A 24,887-nucleotide genomic window follows, 5' to 3' on the forward strand; every position below is an offset into this window, starting at 1 on the left:
TAGGACTAATGATTGTCCACGCCTGTTCCATGCCTCCTTTCTAAGCTTCTCTTAGCAGTAGCTTGCAAGGTAAATTTGGATAAATATATGGGTAAAACAAAAAGTATTCATAATCTCATTCACATGAACATTTAGGTGTATTTTCCTCAATTCTTCTATATTTACATATTTTTCCTTACTACACACCATGTGTGAAGTCATATCTCACTGTGGTTTTGATTTGCATTTTCCTAATGACTAATGGTATTGACTATCTTGTCATGTATTTGATGTTTTAGCTGTTCAGGATCCCTTTCAATTCCCATATGAATTTGAGGGTTGGCTTTTCCATTTCTGCAAATATTATAGTATTCTTTGTAATCTTTATTTCAGTAATGTTGGTAGTAATATCTCCACTTCCATTTCTGATTTTAGCTAATTACATAGTCTTTTTCTTAGCCTAGTGGCTGTCAATTTTGTTGATCTTTTCCAAGAACTTCTCAAGTTTGATGAAATACATGAATCTACAAATATAAGGAGCAACAAAATCCAAGGATAAACATAAAGAGATCCATACTGAGACTCAATGAAGTGTCACAGTTCAACATGAAGACTATTTTTTTCTCAGTGTGTTGCCTCACTTCCTATGTCTCTGAGCCCAGAGCCAATCTGATTCAACTTCAGCAGAGGGTACACCTTTTTTATTGGGGTGGAGGAGGGTGCCTGTTAGGCTTCTCAGTGTAGGGGACGGTATCTGGGGGTCTAAATACTCCTCTTAATGACATGAGTCAGTCTTCCTATTTTCAACTCCAATCTGCACTGGTTTTCTATGATGCCTCACATTTCTAGACCTTTCTGGAGTTCTGGCCTGGGAACTGATTGCTCCCTGGCTTTTCCTCTTGCAGGTGGTTTTAGTCACCACTTGCTTGTTAACTTTCCTTAATGGTCATTTCCCTTTTCTGCTGTGGTTTCCTCTTCCATTTTCCTTCTGGATTTTTACCTCCTTTTAATATACTAGTGAGGCTTTGGGAAGGACCAGGGATAAACTCATATCTCATTTAGCTTCATAGCTATCTGAAGTTGGTATTTTCACCATTTTATAGATGAGGAACCTGAGGTGTAGGAAACTTGTCCAAGGTCACAAATAAGTGATGGAGCCTAGTTTCAATGGTCTTTATATTACCCTATATAGCCTCCCTGAGAATAAGTACACACAATTTGCCTGAATATCATCTGACTTCACTGTTCAAAATCACATTTCATTTTAGAGTTCCCTCTGTTCTTTATGGTAAAAATCAACAAATTCACCCTTACAATAGTGGTGATAACGCCTGGGAGAGATGTTGATAGTTGGGCGGGAAGGAAGAATGGATTCACTTTTAGGGAATGGAGAGCAAAGCAAGAGACTCAGGTCTAGCTAAGCCCAGGTCAGATATAATAGCTGATATACTACTTCATTGCACACAAAAGCTAACACCAGACTCCTTTGGAAAGGGGAATAAGCTAGTTAACATTTTATTGCCTCTCAACTTCAAGTATCTTCTTTATTGCTTGCACTGCAGTATTGGAGTTGCACCCTTTAAATATTTCTGTTTTGCCAGGTGGCATGATGTCAAGCTGCTTTGCTAGTGGAGGAAGAAGCTTCTTTTCTCACTCTCAGGTGTGCTCTTCTCATCAGGTCCCTGAAACACACATGGCTTCTTTAGCGCCTTACTCCAACATCTCCAGCCAGTTCTCTAGGATCTGGCCCCTGCTGTGTGATCAGCAGCACTCAGTAGCTTCCCCTGCACCAGCTCCGGGAGTTTCATGATAGAGTTCCTCCTGTGAGACACCTTTCCATGAACAGCTTTCCCTAACACTCTAGAGGGCAGATATCCAGCAAATGTTGGAGAGTGAATTTTCAACAAGTTACACCCATGCAATGCCCTGAGGACTTCTCTGCCACCCAGTGACCCATGAATGTGGATTCTCTACAGTTTCTATCTCAGTGCTGGACAGGGAAGGTAAGGTAGGCTCTTCCTTGGGTAGAAGGAATGGGAATGGTGGCTGCTCCTCAGCCTTGGGAATGGTGGCTGCTCCTTGTCTGACATTCTTATGTGTGTGTGTGTGTGTGTATATATATGTGTGTGTGTATATATATATATATACACACACACGTATACAGAAAGAGTTCTCTTTTATCCCTTATTCCAATCCTGTTATTATTAAGGATTATATTTAACTTTACGTGTTCAAATTAGTATAGTTCCTGTCTCCTCACCGAACGCTGATGCAGGGAAATTCTGGTCTCTGACTTTTTTTTTTTTTAATAGTAATGTTTGGTACAATCAACTGATTTAAAACTTTTAAAAAATGAATTTCTATGGGTAAATGTTTAAATATGAGAAAAAAGTTGACTTTAGAATGTCTAATAAGCCTATCCTATTCAACAACCAAGAAATTTCATACCTATTACACATAAAGATATAAAGGCATATTTTGGACTTTAAAGAGCTTGCAGGACAGGAAAGGCAAAAACATTTTATCCTTAATACCAACTCTTACTATCTGGGTTAATGGCTATCTGGGTTGATATGCATCTCAAGGCCAGAAAGGAATGATCAATTTGTGACATCAGACAGGTAAAAGACAGAGTGGTGGAAAAGCATGTCAGCTGTTACCTAGTCAGTTTCATAGATTTAGTAAACTGAAGCACAGAAATTTAAATGACTTGCCCAAAGCAAAGTTGTATAATGTAAAGGCTGGTGCTAGACCCATATATGTGATTTCCAGTGCATTATTCTTTACGTGTTGCTGCTCTAGATGATAATGGTGTTTTGAGGTCAGGTCGGAAGCACAAACAATTTAAGATGAGGCTTGTTTACCTTACCTGTTGGGGTCCAGATATGTTTTTCTGGGAAATCAGATTTATTGCCCACCATAGTCACAAACAGACTGGAAATAAGATAGATTTACAGAATTTTCTGCCTAACTCTAGAAATAGGATGGCAGAAGAGTCATTACATTAAGAAAGCCCAATGCTGTCATTTACTTTAAGACATACTAATTTGGATTTCAAACAAAACAGATTACAAAAGGGTGTTTGGCATCAAAAGGGAATAGCACAGGAATTATACCTAAGCCTATTACATATAAACACTGAACTATACAAATAAATGTATTTGACAATAACAATGCTTATTTGATTGTTGGGGAAGGTGACAGCTAGTAATAATTTGGACTTTGAATTATATTTTTTCCTGGAAAATGGTATTTAGGGTAAATTTTTCACACCTACTTGCCCAAACTTTTTTATCAGATGCTGAGTTGAAAAGAACATACCTAGATTCTAAGGAAATTAGAAATCTAGCCTTTTTAAGAATATAACTTTGGAAATACTGGTGAATGGTAGATCTCCCATCCTCATGCTTGGAGGGCTATTACCTACCACGGGGCCACACAACAGTGCCCTCTTGAGCACCTTAATTTCACCTAGTCTAGCCAAAGGCAACACAAGTTCAAACTTTCCCGCTAGGCTTCAGAATAAGAAAATTTTTGAAGTGCATTTCTCACTTAAATAAGAGCAAAAGGGGAAATTCTTGTCTTTTTAAATCAAACATTATTTGTTGCCAGAAGTGTGATGACTTTTTGTTGGTATTTGTTAAGTACAACCAGTTTTGATAATATGCTCTCTTTTACTTTAGGAATTGCCTGTCTGTACTTTCCTTTAAAAGTTTTACCCGTACATCATCCTAGTAAGTATATGGCAAGTGCAAGGAAGTGACCCTGGATGTTTATTTCTGAAGAAACAAAAAAGATGACTAGTAGAGGATACAAGAGAAGCTGGAAGCTACTGATTTATCAATAAAAAATCCACAACACAAAAACAGATTAGAGTCTTCTTTGTTCAACTCACTCCTAAATACAAACCACTGGTTGCAAAATGGGTCTGGCCAAAAAAGTTTCCTATTCAGAATCCTGCTACTCATTTTACCTTAGAAATAATTATACATTTCTTTAACATTTAGAGTAAAAACAATCTTAATAAAAAGAGCAAATAACAGAATCTAATCAAGGTGTCTTCTGTCCTTAACCGTTTGTTCTACTAAAAAAGAATTTTTCATTAATAATCCTAATCATAACTCTGCACTGTTCAAAGACCAAAGGGGTTAGGTACTTAGTTCAGTAAACAAAAGTCGTGGAACAAGCACCCAATGCCCCTGAATATTAACTTCACTATTTTAAGCTATAATTCCTAGAAATAAATTTCAATTCTTTCCCATTCTGTATACTAACTGATTCTTACCGCCAGTCAAAATAGAAAATTATTCTGGCTCTAATATTCAGTTCCATTTTGTCTGACTAGCAAAGTCACATTTAGTCAATGACTACCAGATACACTCTACTGTTTTGCAGATGTAAAACTTAGAAATTAGTGTTATAATTCTTACAGGAAAACCTAAATCAGCATACTTAATTGCAGTTTAATTCAAATAGTTTTTAATCCAATATTGCATTCAAAAAGAATCTGTTAATACATGTTGCTCTGCTTGTTACATGGCCACCAAGTGACTATAAGAGAAAACACACAGAAAAAATTTTAAATGCAGTATCTGCCATCTTGTGGTAGAGTGAGGAAATGCAGCAATTGAGAAGCTTCTAAATGCTGTAATCCTGAACACTTCTCCACATTGCTCATGTAAATAGCCAATAATAACAATATGATAGTTCTATTTTTCTGTAATCTACTTAATGCCACTTTTCTTGAGATTATCCTTGAGTAAATTACAGAGGCATCAAGATCCCCCAAAGTTGTCAAATATTATTCGTATCCTTGCTAAAATCAGGTCTCCAAAAGATTTTCTCTATCCACTATGACCTAGTAGTCTTGATACTAGTAGGCATCAAACTGCAATAAAAGGCTCAGATACAACCCATCTTGCATCTAAAGGAACACTCAAAAATTTAAAACTTCCCCTGGCACCACTCTCACCCATCTATCTACCTTTACCTCATAACAATAGCAAGCCAGGCGCGGTGGCTCATGCCTGTAATCCCAGCACTTTGGGAGGCCAAGGCGGGTGGATCATTTGAGGTAAGGAGTTCAAGACAAGCCTGGCCAATATGGTGAGAACCCGTCTCTACTAAATATACAAAAATTAGCCAGGTGTGGTGGTGCACGCCTGTAATCCCAGCTGCTTGGGAGGCTGAGGCATGAGAATCACCTGAACCTTGGAAGCAGAGGTTGCAGTGAGCCAAGATCATGCCACTGCACTCCAACCTGGGCAACAGAGTGAGACTGTTTCAAAAAGAAAAAAAAATAGCCGCTAACCCTTACTGAGCATTAACTATGTTATTAATACTCATAACAAACCTATTAAGTAGGGACTATTATTTTCCTCATTTTAAATGATGAAGCAACTGAGGCACAGAGGTTAGTAATTTTCGTAAGATTATGGTGGAGAGACCCTAAGCTATTGAAATGATTACTACTTGTTTTCAAAAGCCCCTATCATTTATATCACAATATGAATAACAAATATTATGAATCCCAGTTATCAAAAAAACTTCAGTAGTATTACTGTATCAAAACCATAAAAAACAGAAGATGCGGGTGATTAACTTCAATGTAAGAATTTCAAATAATCACCCATTGACAGAACGCTAGTAGCTCTGGTAGAAGGGCAAAGCTTAGATATGATGTAACTAGCTTAGAGTACCAATGCTGACTTACAACAGCGTTCACCCATGCCATAGAGAACTGAGACAATGTGGCACCTTCATTAAATGAATTAAAGAGCTTTACTTGAGTTAATGTCTTAGTTTACCAAACCTGACATGAGTTTCCTCAAATACTTGCCAATAGTTGCTTTCTAAGTCTGTAACACGATAGGTTTAGGCCGGGTACGGTGGCTCATGCCCGAGTCAGGAGAATCGCTTGAGCCTAGGAGTTTGTGACCAGCCTGGGCAACACAGGGAGACACCATCTCTTCAAAATAAAAATGTAAAAATCAGCTAGGTGTGATGGTGCACACTTGTAGTCCCAGCTACTTGGGAAGCTGAAGTGGGAGAATACCCTAAGCCCAGAAGTTCTAAGATGTAGTGAGATATGATCATGCTACCACACTCCATCCTGGGTGACTGAGATCCTTTCTCTAAAAAAAAAAAAGAAATAAACGGCCAGGCGCCGCAGCTCAGGCCTGTAATCCCAGCACTTTGGTAGGCTGAGGTGGGTGGATCACGAGGTCAGGAGTTCAAGGCCAGCCTGGCCAACATAGTGAAACCCCGTCTCTACTAAAAATACAAACGATTAGCTGGGCGTGGTGACGGGCACCTGTAATCCCAGCTACTCAGGAGGCTGAGGCAGGAGAATGGCTTCAACCCGGGAGGCAGAGGTTGCAGTGAGCCGAGATTGCGCCATCACACACCAGCCTGGGTGACAGCGAGACTCCGTCTCAAAAAAAGAAAAAATAAACATAATAGGTTTAAAAAACGAGGTTAAAAAATAAGTCTCTCTATAGCTTTTTATTTACTGAGGTTAAAGATCTTTTCATATTTACTATTTATATGTATTTGTTTCCCAGTTCACATCCTTATACATTTTGTTCCTCTACTATCTTTAGATATGAGCCTTTTGACCTGGATGAGTTACAAATCTGCCTCCCACTCTGTCTTTTGTCATTTTTCTTGACTTGGCTTCTAAGTTTTTGTTGGTCCACTGAACTAATTTTTTTTGTTATCAAATATATCATTTCTTTTATAGTTGAATTTGGTGTCACACTTAGGCCTTCTCCAATCCATTTGCTTTAAGAGTTTAGGTTTTTGGTAGTTTTATCTTTTCCTATTTAATTCTTCTAGTGGAGGGCAGAAAACTGGTTTTTTTCCATTTGGTTACCAGTTGTTGTCCCAATTCCACCTACAAAATAATGTCTTTCCTTGCCAATTTCAAATATCATTTTTATCCTATATGAATTTTTTAAAGTATTAGGGTATTTTGACATCCTACTATGTTACATTGACCTTACTGGACACCAGAACCATAGCTTCTTTACACATTATTTCTAAAATTTTTTGTTATTACAAATGCGGGTCTTTTTTCTTCCAACAGACTTGGTCACTAAGTGTTACTGATTTCTGTATATTAATGCTGTACCAAATCACCTTGCTGAAATTGCTTTAGATAATTCTCTTGAGGTTTTAGTTGTATATAACCAACTACTTAGAAAAACAAAACCTCTTAAATACACCCAAGGAGATTCAGTATAGTATTGAAGTGTACAATTTCAGTATGTTCACACAATGGAACATAATACATAGCAGTCAAAATGAACTATACTTAACACGCGTCAACAGGGGTAGATCAGAATATTGAATGAAAAAAAGCAAAGGGCCTTTGTCTCCTAGCACGCAGGTACTGAGCTCAGTTCCCGTCTTTACTGTTCCATCTCCTCCATCCTGGAGTCACCAGGATCTCCTAGGTGACTCTACCACAGCCCCTGATGTCCTGTGAGCTGCAGGTACTGGGAGATCCACAGGGGGGATGCCGGAACATCTGGAGCCTGGGAAATGGTATTTTCTTATTTAAAACTGAGGATCATCATGGTGGATGGGAGGCACAGTGGGAGGGGGGCGAGGGATAAAAAGACTACAAATAGGGTGCAGTGTACAATGCTTAGGTGATGGGTGCATCAAAATCCCACAAATCACCACTAAAGAACTTAATCATGTAACTAAACACCACCTGTTTCCCAGTAAGCTATGGAAAAATAATAAAAAGAAAAAAAGCAAAGTTACAGAATTGCCCAAATACATACCATCTGTGTGTTTCACAAACACTAAATATATTTCATTATCCCCCTAATGAAGGGACTAAGTTCCTTAGTTCCTAATGTCATAAAGGTTTACAGATTGATAACAAATATGTAGCAAAAGTACAAAAACATGGGTAAAATATTCACAAAAACATGGATAAAATAATCACAATGGTGATTACTTCTTAAGGCTGGGAGGGAGGGAGGATTGCAAACGACAAAGTACACGAAGAGAGCTTCAATTTCGGTGTATTTTAAGAAAAAAACACCGAAGCAAATACAGCAAAAGTAAAATATTTGCTAAGTCTGGGTGGGTGCACAGCTGTTCATTACAAAAGTCTAGGTGCTATTGTGAATGTCTGAAACATTTAACAGAGGCTTGTAGAGAAATATTTCTTTTAATATTTTACTCCACTGAAGAGAAATATTTTTGACTGAATTATCTTCTAGCATTCTGTAATCTTTAATCTCAAAAGAATCAATGTGGGCCTGACAAAAAGGGAGATTTCACTGATTTTGGTGAGTTCCTAAAATGTTTTGTCTTCTTTGCACATCTTAGTAGCAGGAGTTACCCCCATTTGTCTGCTTCCTCCCACTAGAACGTAAGCTCTGAGTGAAAGCATTTTTCCATTATATTCAGTTACACTTCTGCAGTTTTAAAATGGGCAGACACACAATAAGTAGTTGTTGAATGATAAATCACTTGTGTTTATTTCCTTGAATTAGAAACCTGGATGTCATGTAAATAATAATGGAACCTGGATGCCGTGTAAATGCAGTAAAAGAAACAGGTTTTGTCTGAATAGCAGGTTCCATTTTAAACCAGCAATATACTATAGGCAAGTCTGGTCAACACAAGTTCTGGTCAGTTTCTTCTTTCAATTCAGAATTTCCATTTCAATTTTGAGAACCTTTGGGTCAGCTCAAAGAACTCCTATATCTCAATTGCAGAGTCTGTATTATTATTTCATAAATTGTAATGGGATGTTAATCTTCACTGATACTAACTGGCTAAGCTATAGAGGGCAAAGTGGTAGAATTTCTATTGCAAAAATAAGTAAAAATTACTATAAATACTCTTCCCAAAGAAACAGCAAATAGTTATCTTTCAAGCTGTAATCATTATCTTTCACCTAGAGTGTATTGTAAATCTACAGAAATGATGTCATTAGCCACTGAAACAAGATTTCATATTGTAGTAATAAACAGACAAAAGACAATCCAAGTACAATTTTTTAATAAAGATAATTACAAAAGATGGAAAAATCAGCTCAGAAAGGCCAATTACTTCTTTAATAGATCAGTTTTTTTGACATAATAACTCACATCAATTTTAAATACTATCACATAAAGCATGGTGGAGAAAAGAAATTTTGCTTCATAATTAGAAAAACTCACAATAAAACTTGCCAAGAAAAACAAAAACAAAAAAGCCATTTGAAAATAAATACAGTCCATGCCAAAGTAGTATAAAATGAAGCCAGAAGTCTTCAAAAAGAAAACATTTTCCTTTCAATATTTTCTTTTTAATGATTTTCTGAAATTGGTGAGACTGTCAAATTCAGGGGTTGCTGAGCTGTTCTGATTTGGTTCTGTTAAAAGAGGCAATGTGAAATATTAAAAATGGCACAGTCTTGGTTTAAATGCACTGACCTATTATATTGATCAGGTCGTGTAGGCTCATGCTAAGAAACACATTAATTGATAATGTCTTAAGTGTTTCTGGAGTAATTAATGCCTTAATCTTTCTAGTGATTTAATAAACTATTCCAAGTTATCCTGTAAAGGCTGGCACAAAATTATGTGTGCCCAAACATTTACATGCTTTCTGACAATAAAATCCTCAACTGTTTTTACTTAAAATTGTTTCTTAAATTTACCTATCTCACAACACTAAAAAAACATGTACACAGAAATAAGAACACCATGAAAACCATTAAGTGCATATATAAAAGATAATTGCAAAAAAGGGTCTCAGATAAATTACGCACAAGAATACAACCTGACTGATTCAGTTATACTGATAAACCAATAGGTAAGATGGGCATATGTTGTCTTATGTACCAATACAAACTAAAATTCAGAATACCTCATAATGATGTTCTAAGGTTCAGTCTAGTATTTCTGAAGTGTGTACACAAACATACACCAATAAACATGTTTAGTATTTTTATAGTATGTAAAAAGTACTTGATAAGGAACATCATTTACCCTTTGGTATCGGTTTTTTCACCACTGTTGTCCTTGGATTTATCTTCTTCCTTAACGTCTAAAAATAAAAATTGGGAAAAGATTAAAACCTATTTTGAAATATAAAATGTATATATATTATTTCAAAATATACTTTATTTTCAAAATATAAAGTTATGCAATCTTATTATTAATGAATTCAGTCTAAATAAGCTTTGTGTTGGGTGTTTCCTATACGATGGCAGTACAAGCTATGAATAGTCACTGGATTGGGGTGGGGAGGGAGAAAAGGTGGCCCTAACTCTAGGTTTTGACCTATAGATTTAAAAAAAGCTTTCTGTGGTACTATTTCATTTTTCTGTAGGCTGAAGAATTTTAACAACTGCAAGGCCCTATCAGAAGAGTCTCATCACCAAATAGAGGGTTTAATTTTTAAGCACAGAAAAGATAAAGCTTTTAAAAATGAGAACACCAAAAACAGACAGACAAGAAGACATAATGAAAACGAAAGAAAAGAAAAAAAGGAAAATCCTACAGCTAAAGTTAAGTCCTTCTTACCTCAGTCATGGCTTGAATTTTTGGATGTCAATCAGTTACAAACATAGACTGAAGACATCATTGTAATACACTGGGAAGTTAAAATTATAAATTTCTGTATGTAGCCTATTGAGGAGTGAATCCACAAGTAAAAGAACAGAACTAAATGTGTCAGATGTTACAGATTACCAACTCTCTAGTTAAAAAAAAAAAAGAGCCGGCTTATTCACATAACTTCAATTTGATAGATATAGGAAAAATTGGATCACTCTCTAACTCAGTTTTTCACATACTACAGGATCAAAATTAACAGGTTAACTAAAACGTGTGCTCATCACCATTACTTGCATTAGGAAATGCATCAAGTGCTGAGAATACAAATATTTAAGATACTGTGTTCCCTAGCCATGAGCAGCTCAATCTAGTAGGGAGACAAAATCCTATGAGGTGCTACAATATGATGTGTTAAATAAAATGGCAGAGGCATGTGTAAGTGTTCTGAGAAGTCAGATGAAAGGTAACAGATTCCAGTAGCAAATTCAATTGCCTAAAGCTAACACAGCGTTTTAAAGTAAGGCAATGTATCAAAGTATTATTTCCTCCCTAACCCAGGTCCCAAATCCCCTCCTAGCTTTCCTCAGAGTTTTTAATGTTTTCTTCAATTTCTGAACAAAATCCATTATTTGACCTTTTTCAAAATGGCAAAACTGGTCTAAGGATATGTAACTCTTCTTTGTGTTTTCTCCCATTAAATAAGCTTTAGGTAGTTAAAAATTATCTTAGAAGTTCAGTTCTGACCATGCACTACCAATTGATTCATAATTACTTTGTCCTCTTTCTTACCCAATCTGTATCACAGTGCAATGTTCACTATTTTAAACCTATGTTATCAAGAAAATAAGTTTTCTTGTATTACTAAAGCAAATAGGAATGATAACATTTATATAAAAGCTTTAAGAGCTAAGTACCACTTATATGTAAGAAAAAAGAGTCACCTACCTAGCATACTTCCTTCTCTGATACTTGGGCAACTGACTTCTCGATAGCATAAACATTACAATACAGCTCAATTTTTAAAATTTACAATTAAAACACAATTACCAAGAAACAAATCTGACCTGCTTTTTTGTCCTCTGTTTCTTTCTTATCTTCTTCAATTCTAGCTTTCTTTGCTCCTTTCTTATGATCAGCCACATTTCTTCGACCTCCTTCTCCTTCATCCTCAGAATCTGAGAATTCTTCATCACAAGCTATCCGCTTGTCTGATGCTCGAACTGCACAAAAGATTTTAATAAATTTTGACAAAGTCACAGGTTTTATAATCATTACAGCATACTCATACAAATGCACTAAGCAGTTAGTTCACATTTAAAGGTAAAGGATAACATGACTAATGATTTTAAAATTTGAATGGAATGAATGGTTTACTTAATATTGAAAACTTTGCTTTCATGTATGAAGAAATGGCTCAAAAACACGTAATAAAAATTGGGGGAATCTCTTTTTCTTTTAAAAATGCTGAAACTCTAAAGGAAAAAAGCGTGTTTTTCTAATAGGGGATGGGAATAATGTCATTACTTAAAAAGTAGCATTTTATTTCAGAGCTGAGAGGTGAAGTAGACCGAAATAAAAAAAGTACCAATACCAAATATGTTAGACAGTCTATATCATTACACATACCATTATGCTACAATCTAACCATCACATTAAGTGTAATGAGAAGTTGTAAAATCAAACAGATGTTTAGTTATTTAGTTCAACCTACTTTAGATAAATGAGATGTCTTATTAATTTCCAAATATACTGAAGTGGCTAATTTTTGAAAACTTTCAATCATATATGTATATCCAGCCATACAAACTGAAACTGCTGACACCCAAATCAGGTTTTGAGACATCAGGAAGCTAAATCTCTGAAAGTGGCAAAAATGACAACAGTAATAGTGCGCTCGTGAACATGACTTTATAGTGAAGTTCTTAGGCCACTAAAACCTTCCATTTCAAGTATCATTTTGACAAACTGGAAAAATAAAGGCATTATCTTACTAGAAATTCTCTTGTCTGGATCTTCTCCATCTTCATCTCCACTGTCTTCATGAACAGCATCTTCTGGAATAGCTTGCATCTGGACACCAGGTGCATGAGGTAACATGCGCAAATTTTCAAATAAACGCTGTCTAAATTACACATGCAAAGTTTATTAGACAAAACTCAATTTCTTTGCAGTTCTTACATGCAAGAGAAAATATTTAGCAAAAAATTTCATCTTTGGTCTAGCTAAACCTATAAATTAAAAGGTCTCTCTTTGTTGCCCAGACTATAGTGCAGTGGCAAGATCATAGCTCACTGCAGCCTCAAACTCCTGGCAATCCTCCTGCCTCAGCCTCTGCACGTTAGGACTACAAGTGTATGCCACCATGCCCGGCTAATTTTTAAATTTTTTGCAGACAAGGTCTCACTATATTGCCCAGGCTGGTCACAAACTCCTGGTCTAAAGCTATCCTCCCACCTTGGACTTCCAAAGCATTAGGATTACAAGCATGAGCCACCTTGACTGGCCAAGGAGGCATTATTTTAGTCCGCCATTTCAATGATGAGAAAACATAAGCACAAAGGCAAGCGAACTTATCAAACATCATACAGCTTGTTTGTGGTACAGAGGTGACTCAAATTCATGCTATGTACTATGATGTCTATACTTTGCTTGTGGAGAGAAAGCCTTAACAAAATGTTTCAGACAATGAAAATAACTTATAGTGCACCTTGAAATTTTAAAATACATTTCAACTAATAAAAAAATATTATTTCCATTAACTGAAGAAATTAAATGGCTGAATATGGTGGCTCATGCCTGTAAGCTCAGCACTTCTGAGAGGCAGAGGTGACAGGATCACTTGAAGCCAGGAGTTTGAGACCAGCCTGGGCAACAAAGCAATACCCCATCCTGACAAAAAAATTAAAAATTAAAAAAAAAAAAGAATAATCAGTAACTTAATGTTTTAAATCCTTTAGAAAAAAAACAAAATATCTAATAAAGTTAAAAAGGTCCATCATACTTGGCCCTCTAAAGCATCCTAAATCTTTGTGAAGATAAAATGTTTATCAAAACAGTTCAATGATTTCTTACTTTATCTTTTCCATATATTCTGGAGTGTTCTGGTTTGTCATGTTTGAAGGACTAATATGCAGCTTGAAGTCTGGTCCAAAATACTCAAAGTAATCATTATATGGCAACTCTAATGAAACAATAAAATAAAGTTACATATTACAAGCTCAGTTTTCACAAAAATCCATGCACAGAATCCAGATTTAGGTGGCGAAATATTTCCAAAGAAAATGTTTAAAAGTGAACACAAAGTGAATGTTCTCCTATTTATAAAGAATGGCACTTACTCTAATCATTCATCCATCTATTTCTATATACAGACAGTCTCTGACTTTCAACAGCTTGACTTACAGTTTTCTGGCTTTTTTTGTCACAACTTCAATGTCTTGTATTCAATAAATTACATGAGATATTCAACATTTTATTGTTATAAAACAGGCTCAGTATTAGATTATTTTGTCCAACTGTAGCCTAACCTAATTGTTCTGAGCACGTTTAAAGTAGGCTGGGCTAAGTCATGTTTGGTAGGTTAAGTGTATTACATCGATTTTCTACTTATCATACTTTCAACTTATGATGGGTTTATCAGGACCTAATTGCAACAGAAGTGGAGAGGCATCTGTACTGACAGTTCATACAATAAAGATATCATAATAAGAACACTTACCATTGGGAATCTCACAATCAAGGGCAACTGCAGTCTCATATGTCCAACATCGAGCAACATTACGGATTGTGTAGCCACCTCCTCCAAGCATCAGTAATGGTAAGTTAAAAGTTTTTACAACTTCTACACATTTAGCATGACCTAAGACAAGAAGATTTGGGTAACAACAAAATCTGCATACTGTAACAGTTTGAAAAAAAATTTTAAAAAGATAATAAGTGCAAATGTTATTCAACCAAAATGGGTTTTCTAAATATTTTAAAAACAAATAAAAATGTAAAAAATTTCGAGTCTAAAACTCCTTTCCAAACATGTTACACAATAATACATATTAAAAAATTAAGCTATAACTAGCTATTTTAGCAAGTGTCCCTGATGGAAAAGTCAAGTACACAACTATATTAAGATTATAATATGAATATACACCTATTTTATTAACATAGAAAGATGTTCATGTAGGGTTACATGGTGAAATTAATCAGGTTACAATAAAACATTATGTATAATCTAAATAAATTTTTATTAATATTTCTTTCCCTATGGACATCTGTAAAATAATTATGGAAAGCTAAACAACATAGTTTAACCCTGAGTTAACTTTAGGTAGTGGTACTGAGTAATTTTCATAACTTAAGAGTTAAAAATATCTATTAATATTTTCAAAAACTTCAACTTCTATGTGTAGAAATTTAATATTAATAGTAAACCTAACATAAAAGTAAATATTTTATGTGGATAAATGTCACAATTCAATAATCATTTATAAGTTACCAGTAAGTTCCCTTCCCGGAATATTACCAGTTAGGCACATAACTCAATCTTTAAAGAAGAAAAGAAAATCCTTCAATTATAAAAGACATTTGCGCATACTGAAGAGTATTCGGGAAAAAATTAAAAAGGGACAATGAAAAAACTAACCACCTAAAAACAACCTTATTCAAAAATTGTTTTTCTATATTTCCTTGCATTTCAGAGTTATACAAAGTTTATCTGTTCTCTTCATGTAACGGTATACTGTGAGAATTTTCACTAAGCATTCTTCAATAGTTGCACTATGTGATTTACATAATTCTAGCACTCAATTTTTATTACTGCTACTAGAAAAGTTTCTTGTAACAGATAAAAACCATTTGGATTTTTTTAAAGACAAAACAAACGTACAAAAAGTTAACTTACAGGCTTCCAAGTAAAGATAACTGGCTAAACAAAGATGTTTACTTTTCCTTCATCCCAAAACTTGCCAAAAATGACTGGAAAGGGATTTTTTTAAAGGCCAAAATTTGTAAAAACGAAGAATGGGAGAGAATACAAGAGCAAGAACATAGCTGATGGCAGCAAGGAGATGGAAAAGAGATAACTAACTTCAGCAGATCTGAAAAAGCTGAATCAAAGCTGGCAGTAGAGAAACTCAGAATGAAGTTTAAGACTTGGAATTACAAATATCCTTACATGCTTTATGCAACTGAAACTCTATTAGCTGAAATACAACGTAAATTTTTTTCTAAGAGTGAACTGCTGCAGTTTATGATTATAAAAAATATTAAGTACAAAAACATTAAGGGCTTTCAAGTCAAACAGGAAAACTGATAGTTAATATATACTTTTAAGAGTACATTAGGTAGATCATTTTAGAAAGTTTATAAACATTTTGAGGCAAAAGATGGTTATTAACACATTAAGTTACAATATGAAACTGCGGTTCAACCACTGTTGACCTACAAAGGGACAATTAATTTAGTATCATTCCACTTAATATAGAATAACAGATTATACCATAATCCTAATATAGCTGGTATAGTAGCAATCATAACATTAAATAAAGAAGCTTTTAATATCCGTATTTAGTTATCCAATTCCATTAATACCAGCAACTGTTCTGGAGAAAGTTCTATTTGAGAATTCTCCACATCTTAGAGAATACAATGCACACTATCAACTTGCTACCTAAAAGTTCACGTGGAAAAAAACCTCTAAAATCATACACAAACGCTCATGATAAAAATCATTTCTAATCTACATATAAATTATACTATCTTATTAAATAAAATTGCAGATTTATTCTTACACCCTAGAAGTTCATTCCAAAATGGTGATATTTTGCTTTGGCCTAGCCTTCAATCATATGCTGATTTCAACACATGATCAACATTTACTATGTACTGCAGCACTCCTAATCCCCCAAACACTTTTTATCAGGAAGCTACTTGAGAAGGTGCTCCACCAAAACATGAGAAAAAAATTAAGGACAGAGAACAGAGCCACCAGTGAGAACCAATACAACAGAAAAAAAGCAGAGAACACCTACATGTCCTGTCAGGTCTACCAAAGATAGTCATCCAAACACGAACAGATGAGAAGGCTGTTTTTCAAGAAGGTCAAAGTGACAGAATATTCAATGAATCTGAACACATGAAGATACTGAGACACCAGTAGTTTAGCAGTAAGCGGAGAGAAAACTAAGCAAATGAGAAACTTAGGAACAATTATGCGGCAAAGAAAAACTGGATAAGCTGAAAAGTGTTTAAAGATGCTGCTGTAAACATTAAGTATCACAATCAAACTCTGATTTGTAAAAATAGAGATATGGGAAGGGTACAAGTATGTTGTAGGCAAAGTGGTGAGGAGAGCTAAACCCTCTTCTTCCTTAATGAGAAATAAATAATCCAATTAAGTAACACAGTATGCATGTTTTATTTACAATGAGTCAACAACCATTCAAAAATAGCTGCCTTGGGTTCAAACTACAATAAACCTCAGAAAACTAGTCATGTATAAATGTATATATAAATCTGCCATAATGAAACAAGAATAACTCTAGTCATACATACAACAGACAAAACCCCATGAAAAATGCAGAGTACAGTGTTAAAACAGCAGGCAAGAACCTACAATGAGAACTTTTATGGGAAGTTCTTGGGTGGAAGAAAAACCATCTTTTTCTGGAAATACCACCCTTTGAATTGCTCACCTTTGACTGTTAGATTGAAACAACCCAGTCTATCACCAGACAATGAGTCTGCACCACACTGTAATACCACAGCACTAGGTTGATACATCTCCATCACCTTTGAGATAATCTACACACAAGATAACAAATGTTAGCATCTCCAATAACATTCTGAAATTCCATTCCAATTTTGAAAATAATAATACTTACAGGCTTAAATATCTGCCCATATGACTCATCATCTATACCATCTCTCATTGGAAAATTGACAGCATAGTATTTGCCTTTTCCAGCACCAATATCCTAAAATATATAATTAAACTGATCTTAGAGAATATTCTATAATAAAAAGTTTGGCATTTGTTTACCACATTTTGAAAAGACTGAAAGACTAAGTATTAAGGATCCAATTTTGAATTCATCTTAGAGTTGAGACCGGAACAATCAAACTGAGAAACGAAATAATACAGAACAAATAAGTATATGCTCCAATATTTATAGACTGCTTGTAAAGCATACAAGAACCATTTTCAATTAATCTGTAGTGATTATTTTTGAGAAAAGAAATTTAACACAAGCAGTTAAAGGCAATGAAATTACATTACATTAAACCAGAAAATCCATCATAAACAGAATATTTAAGATGACAAGGCAACTTTATGAGTAAACCTGTGGAAAATAAATTAAGCCAAAAAGCCCTGCAGGACAATCATCTGCAGAATCCTTCTTGTGGTTCACAATCTGTTGGTATGAGTTTACCTATGATGAAAGAACGACCCAGACTTTCTCGAAGATTTAACAGCTACCGACTAAAGCACCAGATTTGTTCTTTTTTATTTTTTTGAGACGGAGTTTTGCTCCTGTTGCCCAGGCTGGAGGCGCAATGGCGTGATCTCGGCTCACTGCAACCTCCACCTCCCAGGTTCAAGCAATTCTCCTGCCTCAGCCTCCCTAGTGGCTGGGATTACAGGCATGCGCCACCATGCCAGGCTAATTTTGTATTTTTAGTAGAGACAGGGTTTCTCCATGTTCAACAGGCTGGTCTCGAACTCCCAATCTCAGGTGATCCACCCACCTCGGCCCCGCAAGGTGCTGGGATTACAGGCGTGAGCCACCGCACCTAGCCTCAGATTTGTTCTTAATTGGACTTCAAACAAATTTTGTTTCTACTTGTTCAATGAGTACCACTCCAGGCATTAATCTCTCTCAAAAGACGCAAAGGTTCCAGCTACATATACTCTTAAATGATATATACACATATTATATACACTTATTTGTACATATTATGCATTTGTAGATGTGCATATGCATTTCTGTGTGTGTATACGTATTCCCAGAAGATACTGTATAGTACGGACATTACTACAAAATAATATTTTAACTGCAATACCAAAGGATTGGGGCGTGCCTTTTTTTTTTTTTTTTTGAGATGAAGTCCTGCTCTGTCGCCCAGGATGGAGTGCAGTGGCATGATCTCGGCTCACTGCACTCCATTGAGCCAAGATCGCCTCCTAGGTTCAAACAATTCTCCTGTCTCAGCCTCCCGAGTCGCTGGGACTACAGGTGCATGCCACCACACCCAGCTAGTTTTTTTTGCAATTTTAGTAGAGATGGGGTTTCAACATATTGGTCAGGCTGGTCTCGAACTCTCAACCTCAGGTAATCCACTCGCCTCAGCCTCCCAAAGTGCTGGGATTACAGGCATGAGCCACTGCACCTGGTTGGGGTGAGGGGGTGGGGGTACCTAATTCTTATGTGCGTTAAATTATAATGTCTGAAGATCCATGAATTTTTACAATTACTAGCACTTGTGCAAGTTCTTCCTGAACCTCTCATGAAATGATCTTAGCTTCAGTCCAATTTTACAAAAGCAAAATTTACCCTCAATATTAGAGTTATGAGACCCAACATCCAACGAGGAGAAAGCAAGCAAAATTACACACCTCCTCTCCCAATTTTTCTTGAAGTCTAAATTTTTATTAAGATTTATTAACTAAATACAAACCATACAAATGTGGAAAAGCCAAAGTATTGTGAATCTTTACAGTCCTACTGCACAGTTAAAACACAGATGAAATATATTTTGACCCTAAGATTTCAGAATACAGAAAAGTTGGTTAGCACTTCTCATCCTAACTGCTACTAACTAGCTGGCAACTCAGAGCTGCTGCCCTTGTTAGACATAGCTTTCTCTCTTCCAGGTCTCATTCTGCAACTGCTACTATGCCACCTTTCTTTCTTCCACTAGACTACTTGAATTAAAGCAAACAGTTTCAACAATGAGCTAAGCTCAGAGTAGCCTTCTTTTCAGCAAGAGAATGAATTAGCAGGCAGAAAAAGGAGTGTTTATTAAATTAACATCCAAAGATACACGTGAATTACACAGAAAGCCCAAATACAGCTGTACATATAATGTAATGACTGATTTTAATTCTCTCACGAAGTTATGGGAACATGCTTAAAATATTCAAATTTTATCCTTAAAACATCAGCGACTGTAAAATGTTTTTTTTTTTTTTGAGACAGAGTCTTGCTCTGTCGCCCAGGCTGGAGTGCAGTGGAGCGATCTCGGCTCACAGCAAGCTCCACCTCCCAGGTTCACGCCATTCTCCTGCCTCAGCCTCCCAAGTAGCTGGGACTACAAGTACCTACCACCACGCCCGGCTAATTTTTTGTATTTTTAGTGGAGACAGGGTTTCTCCGTGTTAGCCAGGATGGTCTCAATCTCCTGACCTCGTGATCCTCCCACCTCGGCCTCCCAAAGTGCTGAGATTACAAGCGTGAGCCACCGCGCCCGGCCCAGCGACTGTAAAACCTTAAGTGAGAGGAAGAGATGTTGAAAGCCATTCTCAAATCCTTCTAAAACATGCATTCTCTAATATTTTCAAAAACTTCAAACTGTAAGAATTATGAATAATAACTGAGATGAGACCACAGTGACATCCACCTGTCAGAAATTAAATGAGGCTTCCATTTTCCACTTCTGAGATAAACTAGGATCACACTGCAAAGACACTGTCTTATTCTTTAAGCTTAAAACAGAGAAGACTTTTGCTTGACTTCCACTAGGATGTAATGGTTGTTGACAAATGTATTCTATCGGTTTACAGCAGTGGTTCTCAAACTTTAAGGTGGAGAATCACCCAGAGTTTCTGGGCCCTAAGAATGTGTATTTCTAACAAGTTCCCAGGTGATGCTGATCTGCTTTCCTCAGTTTAGGGGCCACTGTTTGAGAACCACTGGTCTGTAAGATAAGACCGGGTGGGGAAAGGGAGAAATTGAAGGAGTTTACTGGCAAGGAATTGAAATTACAAATCTGCAATTTTAAAAGCTAAATAATTTAAACTCAAACCAAACATTTGACCTCCCACCCATTTGTAAGTATGGAAAAGTTTTAGTAAGGTAACTCTTTTATTCAAAGAGTTTACTGAGAAAGTATCACACTGTGGTCTAATAAAGAAAAGCCATACAGCTTAAGAATACTTTACGGCAACTCTTTAAACTTTGGTTGCTAAACTGTAATGATATACCACAGATGTGAAAAATAACCTTAATAAAATTGTTTAAAACTCTGTTCAATGCCATATAAATCTCCCATATAATCCAGGCTGAACTAAAAACAGCTGTTTAAATTATTGAATAAATTTCAACATGCATGTAGTTAGGTTCAAAAAAAGTGTAGTGAGGCAAAAAACCAATGAGCTTACAGAAATAGGATTTGACCAGTGATTTTCAGAGTCATAAAAGACAAGAGCATCAAATGGAAAAAGATAACAGAAATAAAATAGAAATACACTTAATGTAACAGGTAGGCAAGGCTACACTATGGTATTCTTTCTCTACCTAAATACATTACCAATTTTAGAAGCTTAAAGAAAAAAAAAAGATTAAAATTAGATCTACTAAAAATCAAGACCAATCACAAAAGAGAGGAGCAGAAGAACCTACAAAGACCTAGTCTATTTTATTCCACCATTCTTTACAATCAATAGCAATGTAGGCTACCATCAGGTAGTTTTGAAGATTCAAACTGAACATCAAGGGAAGGGCTTCATGCTTTGTGGATATTCAAAAACATTTATTCAACCAAAGAAAACAGCTGAGAAAAAAAGCAGTCCTTAAGTTCTCACTAAATTTTTGCTTATAGTCAGCAACAGTGAATTCTAGCAAATGTTACTGCATACATAGTAATTCAATTCTGCATACAAGTTTCAAATTATTAACTCAGGAAAAATACTACTTCAAGTATAGGATTACTGATCTCCTAGGTTCATCTCACAATATTTATTCAGACAGAATTTAGTCTTACCCTCAAGTCTCCTGTGCCAGGAAAGTATTCCCCATATTTATGGAATGATACAGTCATTACACGATCTGTCGTATAAAAAGCTTCTTCAACACCATCACCATGATGAATATCTATATCAATATATAAGACTCTCTGATGATACCTGAAAACAAATCCATATGTTTTGGTTTTTCCTTTAAAGGTTCTAAGATGGGACGAAGCACCACAAATTCAGGAAACCCATTTTTGAGCTCTTGCATTCCAGAATGTTTAATCACCTTTTACATTCAGCCTAAAAGGTTATTCAAATATCTGAGGTTTGAGCCTCAGGCCTTTAAATACTCACTTGTGGCCCAATGTAGGTTAAAAAATATATATTTACTCATGTGTTAGATAAGCAAGGAAAGCTGTGCACCAAGTCAATTAATTAAATCATGTTTGATTACACCACCCAAAAAAATGTGTCCAGAGAAATTAAAGTTGTTTAAAACTATTAGCTGAGTGGGCAAGAACTTGCTCAAAGAGTTGAAGACACTGGAACCAACATCAACAGTCAATTAAAAAACAAGGCAAATGATTGCAAACGATTTTCCTTTGCTCCTGATGAGCAGGCAAGATGTTACACTGATACTGCTCAATTACTGTTCTATTCTACATGCTTCAAAAACATAGCACATATTTCTAATATATTAAAAACTGAAGATTATACCATACTCAAGATTGTTAATTAAAACACCTCTGTAGTAAATCTTCAATAGCATAAAACAGGGATTGGCTAACTATGGCCCATGGCCCAAATTTGGCCAATTGCCTCTTTTTTCAGCTTTGAACTAAGAAGTTTTTATATTTTTTAAACGGTTTAAAAACAAAACCAAAACAAGAGTATTTTCTGACGTGTGACAATTATAAAAAATTCAAATTTCAGTGTCCATAAAAAAGTTTTATTGAAAGACAGCCATGCTCAATTGTTTATTACCTATGGCTTCATTTGAACTGCAGAATCGATTAGCTGTGACAGAGGCTACATGTGGTACTCTCATGATTTCAAACTGTTGCTTGGACTAGGACCACAGATTAGTGACACAGTTGTAACTCAAACACAGTTTAGGAGTCACATGAATCACCGTATCATGACATTTTGTTACCAGTGCATACTCATGTCAAAATAAGGGGAAAATGGACTTCTCATGTCACCCTTTTGAAGTATAGTGAAGTGAGATATTATTAGATGGCAAAGCATTGTATTTATTATGTAATGGTGCCATAGCTGTGCTAAATAAAACAATAAAATGTAAATTGATATTTCCAGACTAAGCACTCGTAAGAATATTCTCATAAGACTATAAAGAGCATATCATAGTATAGCAAAATTTCTTCACAAAATTAAAAAAAACAGAAATGAGGCTGTGATCAAGGTAAAGTTTCTGAGTGGCTCATGTGTTAGATAAGCAAGGAAAGCTGTGCACCAAGTCAATTAATTAAATCATGTTTGATTACACCACCCAAAAAAATGTGTCCAGAGAAATTAAAGTTGTTTAAAACTATTAGCTGAGTGGGCAAGAACTTGCTCAAAGAGCTGAAGACACTGGAACCAACATCAACAGTCAATTAAAAAACAAGGCAAATGATTGCAAACGATTTTCCTTTGCTCCTGATGAGCAGGCAAGATGTTACACTGATACTGCTCAATTACTGTTTATTTGAGGAGTCAGTATCAATTTTAAGTTGACTGAAAAATCAGCCTCTATGGATAGCATGCATGGAATAACTACAAGCAAAAAACACTAGCTCAGTATAATATAAAGTAGAATCTGCTAAGATGTGTCATAACTGATGGCAAAAAATAACTAACATTGCAAACGTCCAAATTCATAAGTACCTCTATAGATCTCTCTCTCAAACTGCAGCCACAGATAAGGAAAAATAACTCCTTCAACAACTCAGAGATAATTTTATATGCATCAGTAGAGAACAAAGCCTCATTCAGATATGGAAGTTAGGCAGTTACACTAACTCAATAGGTAAACAAATTTCCTTTAACACTGGTTTCAAATTTTTGTCTTCAACTTAAAACTTACAAAATACTAGAATATAAACTTCCAAGGTCATTGTCATTTTTTACTAGCTGAAACTAAAATGAAAATTGCCAAACTACTTTTAAAAAAGGGTATTTAATGGAGTTTTGACATTTATATACACTTCTAATTCTTTTTTTTTTTTTTTTTGAGATGGAGTCTCGCTCTGTAGCCCAGGCTGGACTGCAGTGGTGCGATCTCGGCTCACTGCAACCTCCACCTCCCAGGTTCAAGCAATTCTCCTGCCTCAGCCTCCTGAGTAGCTGGGATTACAGGCGCATGCCACCACGCCCGGCTAATTTTTTATTTTTAGTACGATGGGGTTTCACCATGTTGGTCAGGCTGGTCTCGAACCCCTGACCTCGTGATCCACCCACCTCGTCCTGCCAAAGTGCTGGGATTACAGGCGTGAGCCATGGCATTGGCCTTTTATACACTTCTAATTCTTTTTTTTAAGGCAGGGTCTCACACTGTTGCCCAGGCTAGAGTGTAGTGGCAGGAACATGGCTTCCTGCAGACTCAACTTCCTCGACTCAGGTACTCCCACCTCAGCCTCCTGGGTAGTTGGGACTACAGACGCATGCCACCACATCTGGCTAATTTTTTTTCTGTACAGATGGGGTTTTGCCATGTTGCCCAGCCTGGTCTCAAACTCCTGGGCTCAAGAGATCCGCCCACCTCAGCCTCCCAAAGTGGAAGGATTACAGGCCTGGGCCATAGTGCCTGGCCACACTTCTAACTCTTAATAACTGAAGAATTGGGCAAATTTCCTGCATTTCTTCATTGTTTTGTAATGAATTCATAGAAAATTCACCATTAACTATTTCAACCTATGGTTTACCTAATATTTTTTAAAGCCATAGACTTTTACTTATTGTGTTTTAATGAAAACATTTTATCACTGAAAAGAGTATCAATATAAATTAACATACTTTAGTAATTCAAGGATGGCAAGCACAATATCATTAACATAACAGAATCCTGATGCTTCTGACTTCTTAGCATGATGTAATCCTCCAGCCCAATTAACAGCCATATCAGTCTGTTGTCGGTTTAACTTCACAGCTCCAGCTAAGAAGTAGAAACAAGATAGACTTTTTAAACATTTATCATTAAAAATTAGTACAATGAGACAAAAACACTACAAGTGTATGCCATGCACAAGCAAGAGCTTAAAATCATAAAAGTTAACAGAAATCATCCGTAACATGAATAGTTAGGAGTTACTCCTTAGAAAAATATTCTCCTAGAGCTGCAACCTGTGATTACATAATGGTTTATGTGGAAAGTGGTAGTAACAATGACACCT

General features: G+C 35.9%; 1 protein-coding gene across 2 annotated transcripts in view; it reads right to left on the minus strand.

Annotated features, from left to right (window-relative positions):
- Positions 1–8,987: 8,987 nt before the first annotated feature.
- The window catches only part of HDAC2 (histone deacetylase 2), a 31,318-nt gene continuing 15,418 nt past the window's right edge, over positions 8,988–24,887 (minus strand). For both annotated transcript variants that reach the window (XM_003255594.4, XM_004087632.3), the window contains exons 5-14: positions 24,511–24,649; positions 21,525–21,666; positions 17,426–17,518; positions 17,237–17,345; positions 14,269–14,409; positions 13,623–13,731; positions 12,542–12,672; positions 11,615–11,770; positions 9,981–10,038; positions 8,988–9,361 (exon numbers count right to left, since the gene is read on the minus strand). In XM_003255594.4, the coding sequence (XP_003255642.1) occupies positions 9,331–9,361; positions 9,981–10,038; positions 11,615–11,770; positions 12,542–12,672; positions 13,623–13,731; positions 14,269–14,409; positions 17,237–17,345; positions 17,426–17,518; positions 21,525–21,666; positions 24,511–24,649 (1,109 nt within the window). In that variant the 3' untranslated portion in view covers positions 8,988–9,330. The remainder of the gene's footprint in view (positions 9,362–9,980; positions 10,039–11,614; positions 11,771–12,541; positions 12,673–13,622; positions 13,732–14,268; positions 14,410–17,236; positions 17,346–17,425; positions 17,519–21,524; positions 21,667–24,510; positions 24,650–24,887) is intronic.

The sequence above is a fragment of the Nomascus leucogenys genome, chromosome 3 (genome assembly GCF_006542625.1).
Source record: "Nomascus leucogenys isolate Asia chromosome 3, Asia_NLE_v1, whole genome shotgun sequence".
NCBI classification, from domain to species: Eukaryota; Metazoa; Chordata; class Mammalia; order Primates; family Hylobatidae; genus Nomascus; species Nomascus leucogenys.